General features: G+C 40.2%; 1 protein-coding gene across 1 annotated transcript in view; it reads left to right on the top strand.

Moving 5' to 3' along the window:
* The window catches only part of nr3c2 (nuclear receptor subfamily 3 group C member 2), a 103,125-nt gene that overhangs the window by 67,940 nt on the left and 19,450 nt on the right, over positions 1–15,735 (top strand). Inside the window, exons 5-7 of the mRNA XM_005810711.2 lie at positions 1,200–1,541; positions 8,041–8,185; positions 13,943–14,073. Of these exons, the coding sequence (XP_005810768.1) occupies positions 1,200–1,541; positions 8,041–8,185; positions 13,943–14,073 (618 nt within the window). The remainder of the gene's footprint in view (positions 1–1,199; positions 1,542–8,040; positions 8,186–13,942; positions 14,074–15,735) is intronic.

Genomic DNA, 15,735 nt, shown 5'->3' with positions numbered 1-15,735 from the left:
CAGTGAAATAAACTCACTTTGTCTCATACGTGAAAAGTAATCAGTGAAACAATCACATTACCATTACACTTAAAGACCAAAATACTACTCATTTATTATACCTGTATTGTAAAATGTGTGAGTGCCAGAATTGCACAGTTCCTCCACTGATTTAATTGGTGGGTGTATTTTATTGATACACGATAACAGAGCTTAAACTTAATAAATTCAATTATGGAGCAAAATAGAGTTCAAAATATATTGAAAACTTATGTACTTTAATCATGAGCTGACATTAAAATAGATAATTAATTTGACTCCAGGGGATTTAATATAAGCTTTTTTATTGATAATTTTAACAAGCTAATGTTCTTATTAATGAGAGCTGGAAAATATGTGCGGAGTGAAAGTCGAGATTCAGCTATTGTTGCATTTTATGAATATATTTTCCAAAAAAATATATTTTCAAATATGACCAGGCTGTCCATAAAATCACATGAGGTCAAGCAAAACTGAATTATTTTAAGAAACATTGAATCCTTTCCTGGAATATGTACTTTATGTGATAAGTAAAATTAAAAAGTTCCACAAAAAAAAAAGTCATGTTTATTGATATTTGGATGTTTCTTTTTACGTCTCTGCTTCCTAAATAGCTGTGATCTCATAATTCCAGATTAAAGCTGCAGTATGTAACAGTTATGAAAAATATTATTTTAAATATTTGTTGAAACTGTTTCCATGTCATGACAGTAAAGTATGACATAAATAATCTGTGAAGAAAATCAAGCTCCTCTAACTTCTCCCAGTGCTAACTAGAAACAACCAATCAGAGCTAGGAGGTGGGTCTTAGCACTGTCAATCATCCTGGTGTGCAGCTTCTTCCCATATAGCAGATCCTGTAATGAATGCTAAGTTAGTTAGCATGGCCAATGGGGACAGATAAACAGTTGTCCTGTTACGAAAGTTGTTTCTCCTTAGAATTAGAACAGCGAGTACATGACGATGATTGACAGCGCAAAGACATTACTCCTGTCTCTGATTTGTTGTTTTTGATCAGGAGCTGTGCATTTCTGGAGATCGATCTATTTGCAGTTTATCTCATTACAAACTGTCACAAAACAAATATGTAAAAAAAATATATTTTATAAAAGTTACACATTGCAGCTTTAAGAAATGTAGCCATAAATTCTCCGTTAATATGGTTGTTTTGTTCCCCACAGCACGGAAGTCTAAAAAGTTAAAACTGAAGGGAGTTAACGAGGACCTGCAGAGCTCCAAAGATGCCCAGATTGCCACAGGTGGCGTTGGAGGCGGCTACCTGTCCTCAGAGAAGGAGCTGACTGCCAGCGCTGCCAATGCCCTGGTGCCCCACGGGCCTGGGGTGGTCACACCTTTTCTGCCGCCCTCCATCTGCAGCGTGCTGGAGCTGATCGAGCCCGAAGAGGTGTACTCTGGCTATGACAACGCACAGCCGGACACAACTGACCACCTGCTGTCCAGTCTCAACCGCCTGGCTGGAAAGCAGATGGTACGCATGGTGAAGTGGGCCAAAGTACTTCCAGGTTAGTGACCAGCAGAGGTCTAAATGCTGCTTTTGTGCAGGGATTAGAAAAAAAGATTCAAAAAGTGCTCAAAGATATTTTTAGAAAATCTCCCAATTTGATGTATTTAGATTTTTTTTTTTAAAACAAATACATGCAGATTTTGGATTATAGGATGATTTAGATGCATTTAATAAATGTGTTCTAAAAATATTTCCCCAAGAGGGGAAAAATGTTATCGATCCTGATTAAAATGTGCCATTGAAGCTGCAGTATGTAACTTTTATTAAAAAAAATACTTTTTCCATATTTGTTGAAACTGTCACCAATTTGTGACAGTTTGTTATAAGACAGATAATCTGTGAAAAAAATCAAGTTCCTCTATCTTTTAGTACTAACTAGAAATAACCAATCATAGCCAGGAGGAGGGTCATAGTGCTGTCAGTCACCCTCTGTGTGGCGCTGCTCATCCCCCTTTTCCTCCCCCGTTTGCTTTTTGCTATGCAGAGAATGTCATAAATATTAAAGATAGCTGGCATGGCCATTGATGACAGCAAATAAATGGGTGTCCTGTAACAGTAGGTTGGTTCTGCCTTTAATTGAGCAGTAAGTACGTGAAGTTGATTGACAGCGCTAAGACCCTCCTCCTGGCTCTGATTGGTTGTTTTGGGTCGGGAACATTGCATTTGTTCAGATAACAATAGCAGCTCAGGGAGGAGATGAATAAGATAACATTTTCCCCCAGATTTGTCTCATATCATACTGTCATGACATGGTGACAGTTTCAGCAAATATGTAAAAATATATTCTTTCTAAAAGTTACATACTGCAGCTTTATACCTGGTTAACATTGGCTCATGAAATTAAATAGTTTATTACTACTATTAAAGCGTGAAATTACTTTTTTTATGAATCCATCAAATAAAGAAATCATATAAGAGATAAAATGTCTTACCTTCTTAGGTAACTTTGGGATTGCAAGATCCCAAAGTTCAATATATTTTATTGGAATGTGATACAGAGGCATATATAGGCAAACTATTAAATAATTGTAAAGTGGAAGAAAAATAATGCATTGTATTTAAGTGCTTCCACAAAGAAAAGTCTTAAGTAGTTTGACATGCATTGCGTCGATCCCTCCTGAGCCAATACTTTGTGGAAACAACCGTTGTTTCTGATGCAGCTCTAAGTATTTCAGGCTGCATCTTTACCAGCTTTGAAAATTGAGACTGAAATGTTTTGCCCATTTCTCTTTGCAAAACAGCTCAATCTCAGTCAGAGTGCATGAAGAGCATTTGTTATTAGAGATTTCAATGTTGCCAGAGCTCCTCCATGGGATTTAGGTCTTCTAATACATTAATAAATATTGACTTAATCCATTATTTCAAGCTCTTACCCAAAGCATGCTGCTGCCACCGCCATGGTTGACTAGGGAGAATGTTAGTTTTCTACCAGACGTTACATTTTGCACGTAGGCCAAACAAATCAGTGTCGGACTCATGTGACCAGACCCTCTTCTTCGTCTTCTTTTACATATTGACAGTGTCACCTATATTGCTTGTACACAACAAAAGCTGTGTTTCCACATCAGCAATTTTCCGGTGTATTTTGAAGTATCGCATTAGAAAAGCATGAGAAAAAAAACTTTCTCAATTCCGCAAAAGGTTTTAATGCTCACTTCAGGGTTTGTTTTGACTTTTTTGAAAAAGAGTTGATGCGTTAAAGGGGAAAGTTATTGAATAATCTCGAACATTTACCTCACATGACTGATCAGATGTTTCTGCTGTAAGAATCATTAGAATTTAATTTCTTTCTATACATCTCCAGACAGTGTTACAATTACAACTTGTCCGATAGCTAAACATAGCTGAAAACCTCTCTCCATATTTCTGTAATGTGTGGTTCATGCTGAACCACTACTTCCTGCTTATTAGAGTCATCCGAAACATAAACATCTGAAGAAATTACGCCTTACCTGGTTGATTCACTCCGAGCCAGTAGATGGAAATACACTTAATTTGCCATTTCTTCTCTTTTTCCCTTTTGTCCATCCATCCATCCATCTTCTTCCGCTTATCCGGGGTCGGGTCGCGGGGGTAGCAGCTTCAGAAGGGAGGCCCAGACTTCCCTCTCCCCAGCCAGTTGTTCCAGCTCCTCCGGGGGGATCCCGAGGCGTTCCCAGGCCAACCGAGAGACATAGTCCCTCCAGCGTGTCCTGGGTCTTCCCCGGGGCCTCCTCCCGGTGGGACGTGCCCGGAACACCTCACCAGGGAGGCGTCCAGGAGGCATCCTGACCAGATGCCCGAGCCTCAACTGGCTCCTCTCGACGTGAAGGAGCAGCGGCTCTACTCTGAGTCCCTCCAGGATGACTGAGCTTCTCACCCTATCTCTAAGGGAGAGTCCAGACAACTTATGGAGAAAACCCATTTCTGCCGCTTGTATCCGCGATCTCGTTCTTTCGGTCATGACCCAAAGCTCATGACCATAGATGAGGGTGGGAACGTAGATCGACCGGTAAATTGAGAGTTTCGCTTTTTGGTTCAGCTCTCTCTTCACCACGACGGACCGGTACAGCGCCCGCTTGACGGCAGACGCTGCGCCAATCCGCCTGTCGATCTCCCGCTCCCTTCTTCCCTCATTCATGAACAAGATCCCGAGATACTTGAACTCCTCCACTTGGGGCAGGACACCCACCAGACCCGGAGAAGGCACTCTACCCTTTTCCAGCTCAAGACCATGGCCTCGGATTTGGAGGCACTGATCCTCATCCCGGCCGCTTCACACTCGACTGCGTACCGCTCCAGCAAGAGTTGCAGATAACAGCCTGATGAAGCCAATAGGACCACATCATCCACAAAAAGCAGAAATGCGATCCTAAGGCCACCAAATCAGATCCCCTCAAAACCTTGGCTGCACCTAGAAATTCTGTCCATAAAAGTAATGAACAGAATCAGTGACTAAGAGCAGCCCTGGCGGAGTCCAACTCTCACCGGAAACGAGCCCGACTTACTGCCGGCAATACGGACCAGACTCTGACACCGGTCATACAGGGACCTGACAGCCCGTATCAAAGGGCCCGGTACCCCATACTCCCGGAGGACTCCCCACAGGGTTCCCCGAGGGACACGGTCAAACGCCTTCTCCAAGTCCACAAAACACATGTAGAGTGGTTGGGCGAACTTCCATGCACCCTCCAGGACCCTGCTGAGGGTGTAGAGCTGGTCCAGTGTTCCACAACCAGGACAAAAACCACACTGCTCTTCCTGAATCCGAGGTTCGACTATCTGATGGACCCTCCTCTCCAGGACCCCTGAATAGACCTTGCCAGGGAGGCTTAAGAGTGTGACCCCTCTATAATTGGAGCACACCCTCTGGTCCCCCTTTTTGAACAGGGGGACCACCACCCAGTCTGCAATCCAGGGGAACTGCCCCCAATGTCCATGCGATATAGCAGAGTCACGTCAGCCAACACAATCCTACAACATTGAGAGCCTTAAGGAACTCTGGGCGGATCTCATCCACCCCCGGGGCCTTGCCACCGAGGAGCTTTTTAACCACCTCGGTGACCTCGTCCCCAGAGATTAGAGAGCCCAACCCAGAATCCCCAGGTTCAGCTTCCTCAATGGAAGGCATGTTGGTGGGATTGAGAAGGTCTTCAAAGTATCCTGTCCACCGGCCCACAACATCCCGGGTTGAGGTCAGCAGCACACCATCCTCACTGTAAACTGTGTTGGTCCTGTACTGCTTCCCCCTCCTGAGATGCCGGATGGTGGATCAGAATCGCCTCGAAGCCGTACGGAAGTCTTTCTCCATGGCCTCTCCAAACTCCTTCCACGCCCGAGTTTTTGCCTCAGCAACCAGGTGAAGCATGCTGCTTCACCTGCCAGTACTCATCAGCTGCTTCCGGAGTCCCCCAGGCCAAAAAGGCCCGATAGGACTCCTTCTTCAGCCTGACAGCATCCCTCACCGAAGGTGTCCACCAACGGGTTCGAGGGTTGCCTCCGCGACAGGCACTGACAACCTTGTGGCCACAGCCCCGATCAGCCGCCTCGACATTGGAGGCACGGAACATGGTCCACTCAGACTCAATGTCCCCCACCTCCCCCAGATCGTGTTTGAAGTTCTGCCGGAGAACTGAGTAAAAGCTCCGCCTCACAGGGGATTCTGCCAGACGTTCCCAGCAGACCCTCACAACACGTTTGGGCCTGCCAGGTCTGACCAGCATCCTCCCCCACCACCGGAGCCAACTCTCCCCCAGGTAGTGGTCAGTGGACAGCTCCGCACCTCTCTTCACCCGAGTGTCCAAGACATACGGCTGCAGATCCAAAGAAACGATGACAAAGTCGATCATCGAACTGCGGCCTAGGGTGTTCTGGTGCCAAGTGCACATATGGACACCCTTATGCCTGAACATGGTGTTCGTTAGGGCTAATCCGTGACGAGCACAGAAGTCCAACAACAGAACACCGCTCGAGTTCAGATGGGGCTGGCCGTTCCTCCCAACCACGCCCCTCCAGGTCTCACTGTCATTGCCCACGTGAGCATTGAAGTCCCCCAGCAGAACAAGGGAATCCCCAGGAGGGGCACTCTCCAGTACCCCCTCTAAGGACTCCAAGAAGGGTGGGTAATGTAATCTGAACTATTGTTCGGCCCATAAGCACAAACGACAGTCAGGACCTGTCCCCCCACCCATAGGCGGAGGGAGGCTACCCTCTCGTCCACCCATCACACACTGCACCCGACCCCTTTGGCCCCTCTCACGGATGGTGGGCCCATGGGAGGGGGGACCAATGTTTCCTCTTCAGGCTAAGCCTGGCCAGGCTCCATGGGAAAAAGCCCGGCCACCAGGCGCTCGCCATCATGTCCTCCCTCCAGAGTGGGGCCCCGGTGACCTGCGTCCGGGCGAGGGAACACGAAGTCCAATGCTGCCGTTCGTCATCGAGGTCTTCGGGCTGCGCTTTGTCTGGTCCCTCACTAAGGACCTGTCTGACTTGGGTGACCCTACCAGGGGCATGAAGCCCCAGACAGCATAGCTCCTACAATCATTGGGGCACTCAAACCCCTCCACCACGATAAGGTGGCAGCCCAAGGAGAGGCTTTTCCTTTTTGTGACATTTTAAAAGTCTGCTCAAAATTTGGTGACTTATAAAGGTGAAAAGATGGACTGAATTTTGTTTACAGGTATCCATTTAAAAGGAACTGTCTTTTGGAAACCATGTACTATTTTCCTTCCAAGTCATAATTATGCACCACTTCATATTGGTCTATAATTTAAAGCCTCTCTAAATTACTTTTGGGTTTGTGGTGATAATGTGATAAAATGCAGAAAAGTTGAAAACCTTTGCATCTCTGTATAAAAAATTAAATTCCCAGATCTTTTCTTGTTATCCATTAAAGATGCAGCACTGCTAGTTTTATCAGAGTCCACAATTTCAATTTTGAATATTAGGTCAGGAAAATATTCTTCAAAGGCTCAACAAGATTATAAATGAATCCTATTTTACCGTTAAATAGAATCAGGATTAGGCTTTCCAAACAGAACTCATTTACATGGCCATTGTCTGTGTGGAAGATCTTATTCAATTTTATGGATAAAACCGCAACCTAGAATGAGAAAAATGTTTGGAAAGAGATAAACATTTTCCTCTAAAATCCCAGTCAGTGGCGTATGTATGGAAAGGTTCATCACAGGTAGGTCTTTGAGCATGTTTAATTTGCTGTATTGCAAATATTTGATACCTCCAATGGTGTCTGCTTGCTATATCCGGAAGTATAAATAGAAGCCAGACAGAAGGGTCAAAATGAGTACCTTCGACTTTCAGATATGCCACAGTCTGCCCTCGGTTCAGAGAGAGCAGACTCTCTGCCCTCTCCTCAAACACAGAGGAGCATGAACCAGTTATGTCATTGCCAACAATGTGTGTTTCTCCTACACTTGATCTGTTCAGGATGTTAGTGCTGCATTATTGAAAACCCAGCTGCTTTTTAAAACTGTTACACTTTCTACACTTCAAGAAAAATTTGAAAGTAATAATTTTAAATGCCTTCAAGCCATTCGACAAACCTTTTTCACAAACCCCCTCAAATAAATGCAGATTGTCATGTAATTAGATGGAAATATTCCCTCAGCCGCTATAAGTCACTTGTGCGTCCTCAGTTGGCCTACGTTTCTGCATGAGAAGGAGATCCTTGCCAGAGTTTGATTGAGAGTTTGGCAACTTTCCTCTTTGACTATTTTTGGAGCTTCATACACAAAGCGCCAATAACCAGAGGCCTTGTGGGATTTGCATAAAAAAAAAGAATGGGTGAATACTTGTCACTGGGTATCTTGTCAAAGCAAACGCTGGTACACTTTAGCAAAGATAAACAGTGTGTAATGCAGTAACTTAAATAAACACACATACAAACTGTGTATTAAATTAGGTTTTCCAAATGTTTTAAACTCATTTTTAAGTGATCTCTGCTTCCTTTAAACGAGACGTTGCCCTATGATGTGTGTATTATGGTGTTTGTGTGCTAGGTTTCCGGGGCCTGCCCATTGAGGACCAAATCACCCTGATCCAGTACTCATGGATGTGTCTGTCCTCCTTCTGCCTCAGTTGGCGCTCCTACAAACACACCAATGGTCAGATGCTCTACTTTGCCCCAGATCTCATCTTCAACGAGTAGGACCACACTTTTATTTTGTTGTTGTTTGTTTTAGAAAACTAAATCTCAACAATTACGTGGGGAATTGGTAATGATTTCCGCTGTAATTTAGTTTTATCTCTTAAAAAGACAGTTTGCAGATCTGGAGCCTTTGATGGTCTCATGTTGGAATAACTCCAAATTATTCCCTGTAGGATGTGCATTTCGCCAAGTCAATCCACTGTCCACTGAGCATTAGAGTCCTGAGCAAACTCAATTAAGAGGTATTAGACATTAAGGGCATTAGAGTTGGCAGCACTGAGACCCATTTGACCTTGTATGCTGATGACCTTCGAGACGAGCCAGACGTTTCTATCCTTATCCTGCTGTACTGTAAATCAATTTATTACTATACAATAAATGAGGAAAACACTTAATGTTTTTTTCAACAACTTTATCTTTTCTGAGATTATATATTACAGTTTAAACCTTCACATTAAATGCAGAGCTGTAAAAGAAGTATTTGCCCTTTAATGATTTCTTTTGTTATAGCTCCTCAAACAAATTTTAAAACAAGACTAATATAAACTGACAAAATGTGGCACATTTTAAAATTATTGTTTTATTTATTAATGGGCTCCAGTTTTCTGGCCACACTCAGGCCTGATTTCTGATTGATGTCCTGTGTGCTTTCTGACTAAATTAGGCAAAATCAGCAACAGTTAGCAAAACTCAACAACTATAAAAATAACAACCTGAATCCTGCCCTGCGTAAAATAACATTGAAACACTTTTTGTGTTATTAACAGGCAGTGCATTGCAAAATTCAGCAAATCTTACTAAGTAATTTTGTATAGTCTCTCGTGCAAATATCTTAGAGCACTAGAAAAAGGACAAAACTAACTTGCAAGTAACTTTTTAGCAAGTTATATGTACATATAGAATTTATGAAAAAATTAAAGTTACATTGGCAGATTATTTAACTTATAACAAGATGTTTTTCCCATGTTAGAAGTGAAATAATCTGCCAGTGGAAGTAATACTTTATCATCAATACTAAGGAATTATTTAGTTAAAACAAGTTTCCTGTAAGCTAGTTGTGTCTTATTTCAAGTGTAGACCAAAAATACTCTGTAAGATTTTGTGTTTGTGCAGTGCGAGTGTCAATATGGCTGATTTTAATGCTTTAGCATTAGCTTCTGCTAAATACCATGTTGGTATAGCGCTCTAGCATTAGCAGAACTAAGGTTTATGATTAGTTCTTTAGGGTTAGCACAGCTAACTTGTTATCAAATTCTGGTAAAGAAATATGGTCATAGATTTAATTCTGCTTTATTATAATTAATCAATATATATTCTCCATCAATCAAAAAGTGAGATTCAATTTTAAAAATCTAGTTAATTCACTAACATTAACTAAGCCACACTTCCCAATCCTGAATCCCTGAGAGGAACTTTAGTCCAACAAATTAAGATAATCTGAAGCTTACAGAGCATAAAAGTTACAACTTGCAGGTACATTATATCCCTTTTACTTGTATTAGATTATTTGTTTACACATTTGTGTTATTTATTTATTATATAAGTCTTAACTTTATCAGTGGTCACATTCTGAGGTTCCCTCCAGAACCATGGATGAAAGTTTTTCATGAAAAGTGTTCAGATCAGCATGAGTCAGTGATTATTGTAATGCACTGAAAGCAAAGAAAGAATCATGCAACTTTACAGAAAAATTAAAAATTTAGAAACATTTGCTCTTTTTTGATGGTTAAATCTTTACAGGTGAAGATGATCAAAGCGTCTGGACAATAGGCTCCTTATTCCTTAATATGTGTTAATTGTGTGAAGAGGGGGTTAAAAGCTGCTGTTAGTGAGCCTTTAATCTGGTGATCATTTAAATGTTATGGAATGGATCAAAATGCAGAATAGTAACCTCTGCAGGCTGAAGAGGAGGCTCAGTCTGGGTCAGGTTTAAAAGCTCCAGCTAATAGCTTGTGTAAGTCAATGTCAATGGGTCAGTTTGTCCCAGATAAATGAAACAAAAAGAAGTGGCAGAGCAAACATTGCTGTAAAACACGCCCACAAACGGTATGCCTTTGTTTCTATGACTGTGTGAATTATTACAGCAGTTGTTTTCCACACTAGAGCATCTCTGTTCATTTGATTCTCAGTTATTTGCCAAGTCAACCACAGTTCATTAAGAGTTTTGTGGCATTCTGTCAGATGACCTAACAAACATTCATGCTATGTTCTACAATGCTTCCAAGCATAGTTCTCCAGGCTTTCTGAAGATTTTTAGAGTTTTTGATTAAAATGCAACAACATCCTTCATTAATTTTTTGTCCAGTACCTGACCATTATTTTAGGGAATTTATTTTTGTTTGTTTTTTTTTGCATTACTGGTGTTGCTTAATCTTTTATTTTATTCTATGTCTATTGGACCTGAAAATAGTCTCCTGCTGCTGCAGAGGTGTAACTGCTCACTGCAATACGAGAGTCCAGAATTTCAATAAAACAAAAGAAATATCAGATCCAATCTAATATTCTTGAAAAAACAAATTGTAGCAGTTTTGATTTAACTGCTAAGAAAATTCAGTCAATACTTTGTGGAATTGTTTAATAGATTAAATTATTTCTTGAGTGAGTGGGAAGAGAGAGGAAAGTATTCCAGCTGGGAAAATAAAAAGCTGGGATTGTGTAGAATCACATTTTTAAACATGCAGTGCACAATATTCAGTCATAGCTACTGACTACAACTACATAACTACAACACAGTTAAATTACCAAAAAAAAGTAAAAGATATATCTATATATTGTGGTATTCAAGATAGTTTAATACTTCAGCAAATTAAAGACATAATGTTTTCTAGTTGCAGTTCATTTTTGGTAATAAAAATATGTGAAATTAAACAACTCTTATGATTTAAACTGACTCATTTCACTCATTTTGTGAAATGAGTCAGATTCTCTCCTCATTCAACTTCATTGAATGTGATTGTGTGCCTGAGCTTTTATCTATAGATGTGTGCAGAACCACCTGTTCTCTTATAGCGAGTCAGTCTCATTGGCAGCGTAATATTTATCCGCAGGGTGGAGAGGACATGCAGGCTGGATGCTGAGAGCTACATGGTTTCTGTTTAACCAAACTGGATTTCACTACTTTCTTTAATTCTTTGACGTTGATGCTGATTAATGTGCAGCAGAGTTTTTCAGGTCACTCATAGCTTTAGTCAAACATTGGGCCAAAGTGAGTCTGTAATTTGGCTAAACCCACTTAGTCTGCTGGTAAGAGAATAATGTCCACTTGTCTTTACAAACTTTCATTCGCATTGGCTCTGGGCTATAAGGCAATTCCTTTAACAGGCGATCCATTTAACTGTTAGACTGAAATCTATATTTGATGGAGCATAAGTAAAAAATAATCAGATCATCCTTTCACATTAAACTCAAAGGAAGACTGCGTTGTTTGTTTTTGTCTCTATTTTCCATTGCACAATATTCTTTTAACTTTTAACTGGCAGATATATGTGTTTAAAAGAAAGAGCAAATCTCTGCTAAAACAAAGAAAACAATCAGGTCTGCCTGGCCACTGGTTTGGTTTTAAGCATAACGTTTCTAATTTCAGTATAATTGCACTGACAAGCAATGAAAAAAACCCAACATGATTTTATTATATTCTAGGCTATTTAGAGTGCTAGCCTCATTTTTGTCATTAAAATGAATGCAGTTGGATTATTATTCTCTAGTTTTTAGTTATTAAACTTGTTATTTGCTTTACATTTATTAGAAGAATAGAATAGGATGCAGATCCATGCAAAGCTAAATATGTAAAAAAAAAAAAGAATAATAAACTATACAGTAAGCATAAAACTGCAATACTATGCAGTCATTAGTTACAATTTTAGTTCCTTGATTTGACAATATCCTAAATAGGATAATTAAAGGGAAACAAGTACCTTGTAACCAATTTTATTCTCTTTTTTTACTTTAAAACTACAACTACAACAAATATAAAACTACAACTACAACTGCAACAACCATTTAAACAACCAATGGTTGTTGCTGAAAACAACCATTTAAACCAGTAATTGCTTTTATGACCCATAATCAGCATATAATGGTCTTAGCTTTATTTCCTCAATCCTTTTGGCAATGAAAAAAAAACCCCACCAAACTGCAAAGAAACAGATAAAGTTAGATGGATTGTTTGGTATCAGTTGTTCAAAACTTTGGACTGTTTAGAAGAAATTTTATTTGGGTGCAACAATTAGGAAAAAAAATATAGATTTTTAGCATTTTCTGCCAAGAATTGAGAGACATGAAAATAAAATTTAAAAAAATTCCCAAATGACTCATTTTGTGTTGTTCAGCCAGATATATGGCTGGCAAACATGTCTCAGAAAAATCTGCATTTCTAACACCTCAGTGGATGAAAATGTAAACATATTTTTGTAATGCTTGAAAAAACTGCTAAACTGGAATATTATTTACATTATTTTGCTGCTGAGCTGTCAGTCAAACCCACTCAGGGGCTTGGACACTACACACACCTTCATATATCTACACAAACATTTATCTGTTTTTATTACGACGGATGTTACTGTTGCTAATTGTATAGCCACTGATTTACTGTAAAGTTATTTTCAATTGAAGTTGCATTTTGTGTTGTAATAAATATTTTTACTTTAGCAACAGAGAGAGGAAGACAGAGGAGGACAGAGGAAGGAGAGAGAAGTTATGTTTGTTTGTTTTTTTGTTTTCTCTTTTGGTTCTTCTGAAAACCAGCAGCTCGTTTTTGGGCAGTGATTCAGCAAAATTGATTTCAGGAAGAGAGAGAGAGGAGGAGGGAGGGAAACGTGTGAGACTTTCACCAACTTCAACACAAAGTTGTCCCACTCAGCAGGGAAGCAGCTCCTTTCTGTCACAGTTTATTGGGTTTGTTCTACATTCAATTCTGCAAAGCACTTAATGCCTTCATGTCAACACTTGTTTTCAATCAAATGCTTTTTGGTCTATCTACATCATTTGATGCAGCTGTTTTCAGAATCATCTCTCCTTCCTTGGCTGCAAACATTTATAATTGTTGTGGATGAAACTCCAACCTTTTTTTCAAAGTCCCGACACACGGCTTGATTCTAACCACTTTTTCCCTGATGTGGTGGTGATTTATAGCAGCTCCAGAAAATCCTTGGCATCTGCACAGCACGTTTCTCATTGGCTTGTGCTTCATCCCCTCCGCTGTTTCTTTCCTGTTTTTGTGGACTCTGTGTTGGCAAGATTACTTTACTGATAAAATGTCTGTGAAGAGAAGGAGAGGAGGGAAGTGTTTGTATAACAACCATGCACACTTGGTGCGCTGTATGAAGGATTTTTAATACATAATTTACTAAACATGAATGTAGCAAAGTAAGTTTATGTGTGTAATTACTGTTAGCAATCACATGTATCCTCTTTAATAGTGTTTCCATGGTGACCAGGAATAGTTATAGGGTCTTCTTACTTTGGAAAAAGAAGTGCATCTGTGCTGCAATACTCTACGCAGATCTCTGCAATCTGGGGGGATTTGGTATTCAGCTCTCAGCCCAGAAAAGCAGGATTCTCCTCTAAACTTTGTGGAAATTCACTTTTCCTGGACTCAACTACTTTGTTTTAAATGCAACTGGAAAGACAGACAGAAATAATTCATGCAATTAGGAGAGAATAAATGGATGAGTGGGTACTAACAGTAACTCACAGCAGCCTAGTTCAAATAAACTGTTTTTGTAAGTCTGTCCTTTCTCTGTTTCCCTCCACAGGGAGCGAATGCGGCAGTCGGCCATGTACGACTTGTGTCTGGGCATGAGGCAAGTTAGCCAGGAGTTTGTTCGGTTGCAGCTAACCTACGACGAGTTTCTCTCAATGAAGGTGCTTCTGCTTCTCAGCACAGGTAGGTAGCCAGCCTTACGACGCGCTCCATTTATTGTCTCTTTGTACAATAATGTTGATGAAAAGGGAGAACATTTTTTTACAGTAGAGCTGGACGACATGGGTGAAAACTGTATCACAACATTTTATATCAGCCCATATTGATAATTATTGTTTTACTTTTTTGTTTGAAATATAGTCAAAATTGTAATGTGACCATTCCTGTTTTATCAACTATTTCTTCTTAAGCTAGTGTTCTAATTTTTTCCTTCACTCCACACTGTTGCTTTTATTTTTTAAGCAGATGTAAGGCAGGTGGCGTGGCTACCTTGATGCTACCCACCTTGCTTAGCTAGTCATAAAAGGTTGAGAAGCTAAAGCAGAGGAATCAAAATTTGATTTCAAACCACATCAAGATCTTGATTTGCTTTAATATGCATTATATTCAGTGGAAACTGTCTTAACATAACCGCAGATGTTAATATCTTCAATGTTTATTATTTCTGCTCTTGAGGATACAGCAATCAGCACCAAGCAAAGTACAAGGCGCTGCTGGATTGGCTGCCAGTAGCGAGTCAAGTCAGATTGTACCAAGTTACTCTACCTTTCTTTTGAATATTTTAGACCTGCTCTATGAAAAATCTGTAAATAGGCAAATTTTCCACAAATAATTTGGAGTAATATTCCACAGAAAAATCTGTGAATAGGTGAATACTTTTATATTGAACCGCGAATAAGAGGGAATACTGTAATATTGATGTTATTCTATAAAGTTACTCTTTACTGAAAAGCAGCTCCACACTGTAATACCTTCTTCACCAACCTTTACACCTGACAGCAGTCAGACTGCTGCAGCTCTTCTGGAAACAGCCACATCCAGACAGAGGAGCTTGATTCATCACTCCTCTTAAACCCTTCTAGACTTCTTCACACCGCTGCGTCTGACGCTTTGCATTGAACTTGCTGATGTACGGCGTGGACGCAGCTGCTCCCTGTGCACTCTTCTTGAGCTTATCTGACGGCCATACGACGTTTTGAGGTCTCTAGCGATTGACTCTGCAGAAAGTTGGTGACCTCTGCCCACTCACACCCTCGGCATCTACTGACCTTTCTCTGTGATTTTATGTAGCCTTCCACTCCCATCTGAGAGACTGTTGTTGCCATTTCCTTTGGCTGCGTTATAAAATCATTTGCAGTTGACTCTGAAATATTTAGTCACGAGGAAATTTCACAGCTGGACTTATTGCATCCTGTCATGGTACCATACTGAAATTCACTGGGCTGCTTTGATTCAGTATTTCAGACAAGTTTGTTGAAACAATCTACATCTCTACTTGAAAGGTGCTGTAATAGGACTGAAATGATTATCGGATTAATCATGACAATTATTGAAATAATCACCACCTTCCCAAGATAATGGCCTGAGACATTTTTTTTATTTTTTTTGCCTGAAGTGTTTTTACTTTTTGACTAAATCATCTTTTGGCAAAAAAGAGGTGTTGATTTGTTTTGCCAAATTCTCTTTTGACCATTATTTTAGAAAGGTGACATAATGTGTTAATTGATTTATTGTTAACTGTAGTATACAGACTCAGAAAAGGGTCCATTTGCTGAAAAATCATGACATATTCAGCCTGTATAAAATATATATGTATATACATTTCGCACTTAAGATAAAAAGTCC

Source organism: Xiphophorus maculatus, chromosome 5, assembly GCF_002775205.1.
Source record: "Xiphophorus maculatus strain JP 163 A chromosome 5, X_maculatus-5.0-male, whole genome shotgun sequence".
NCBI classification, from domain to species: domain Eukaryota; kingdom Metazoa; phylum Chordata; class Actinopteri; order Cyprinodontiformes; family Poeciliidae; genus Xiphophorus; species Xiphophorus maculatus.
The sequence above is the reverse complement of the archived record's forward strand: the minus strand, read 5'-3'. Positions and strand labels throughout refer to the sequence as shown.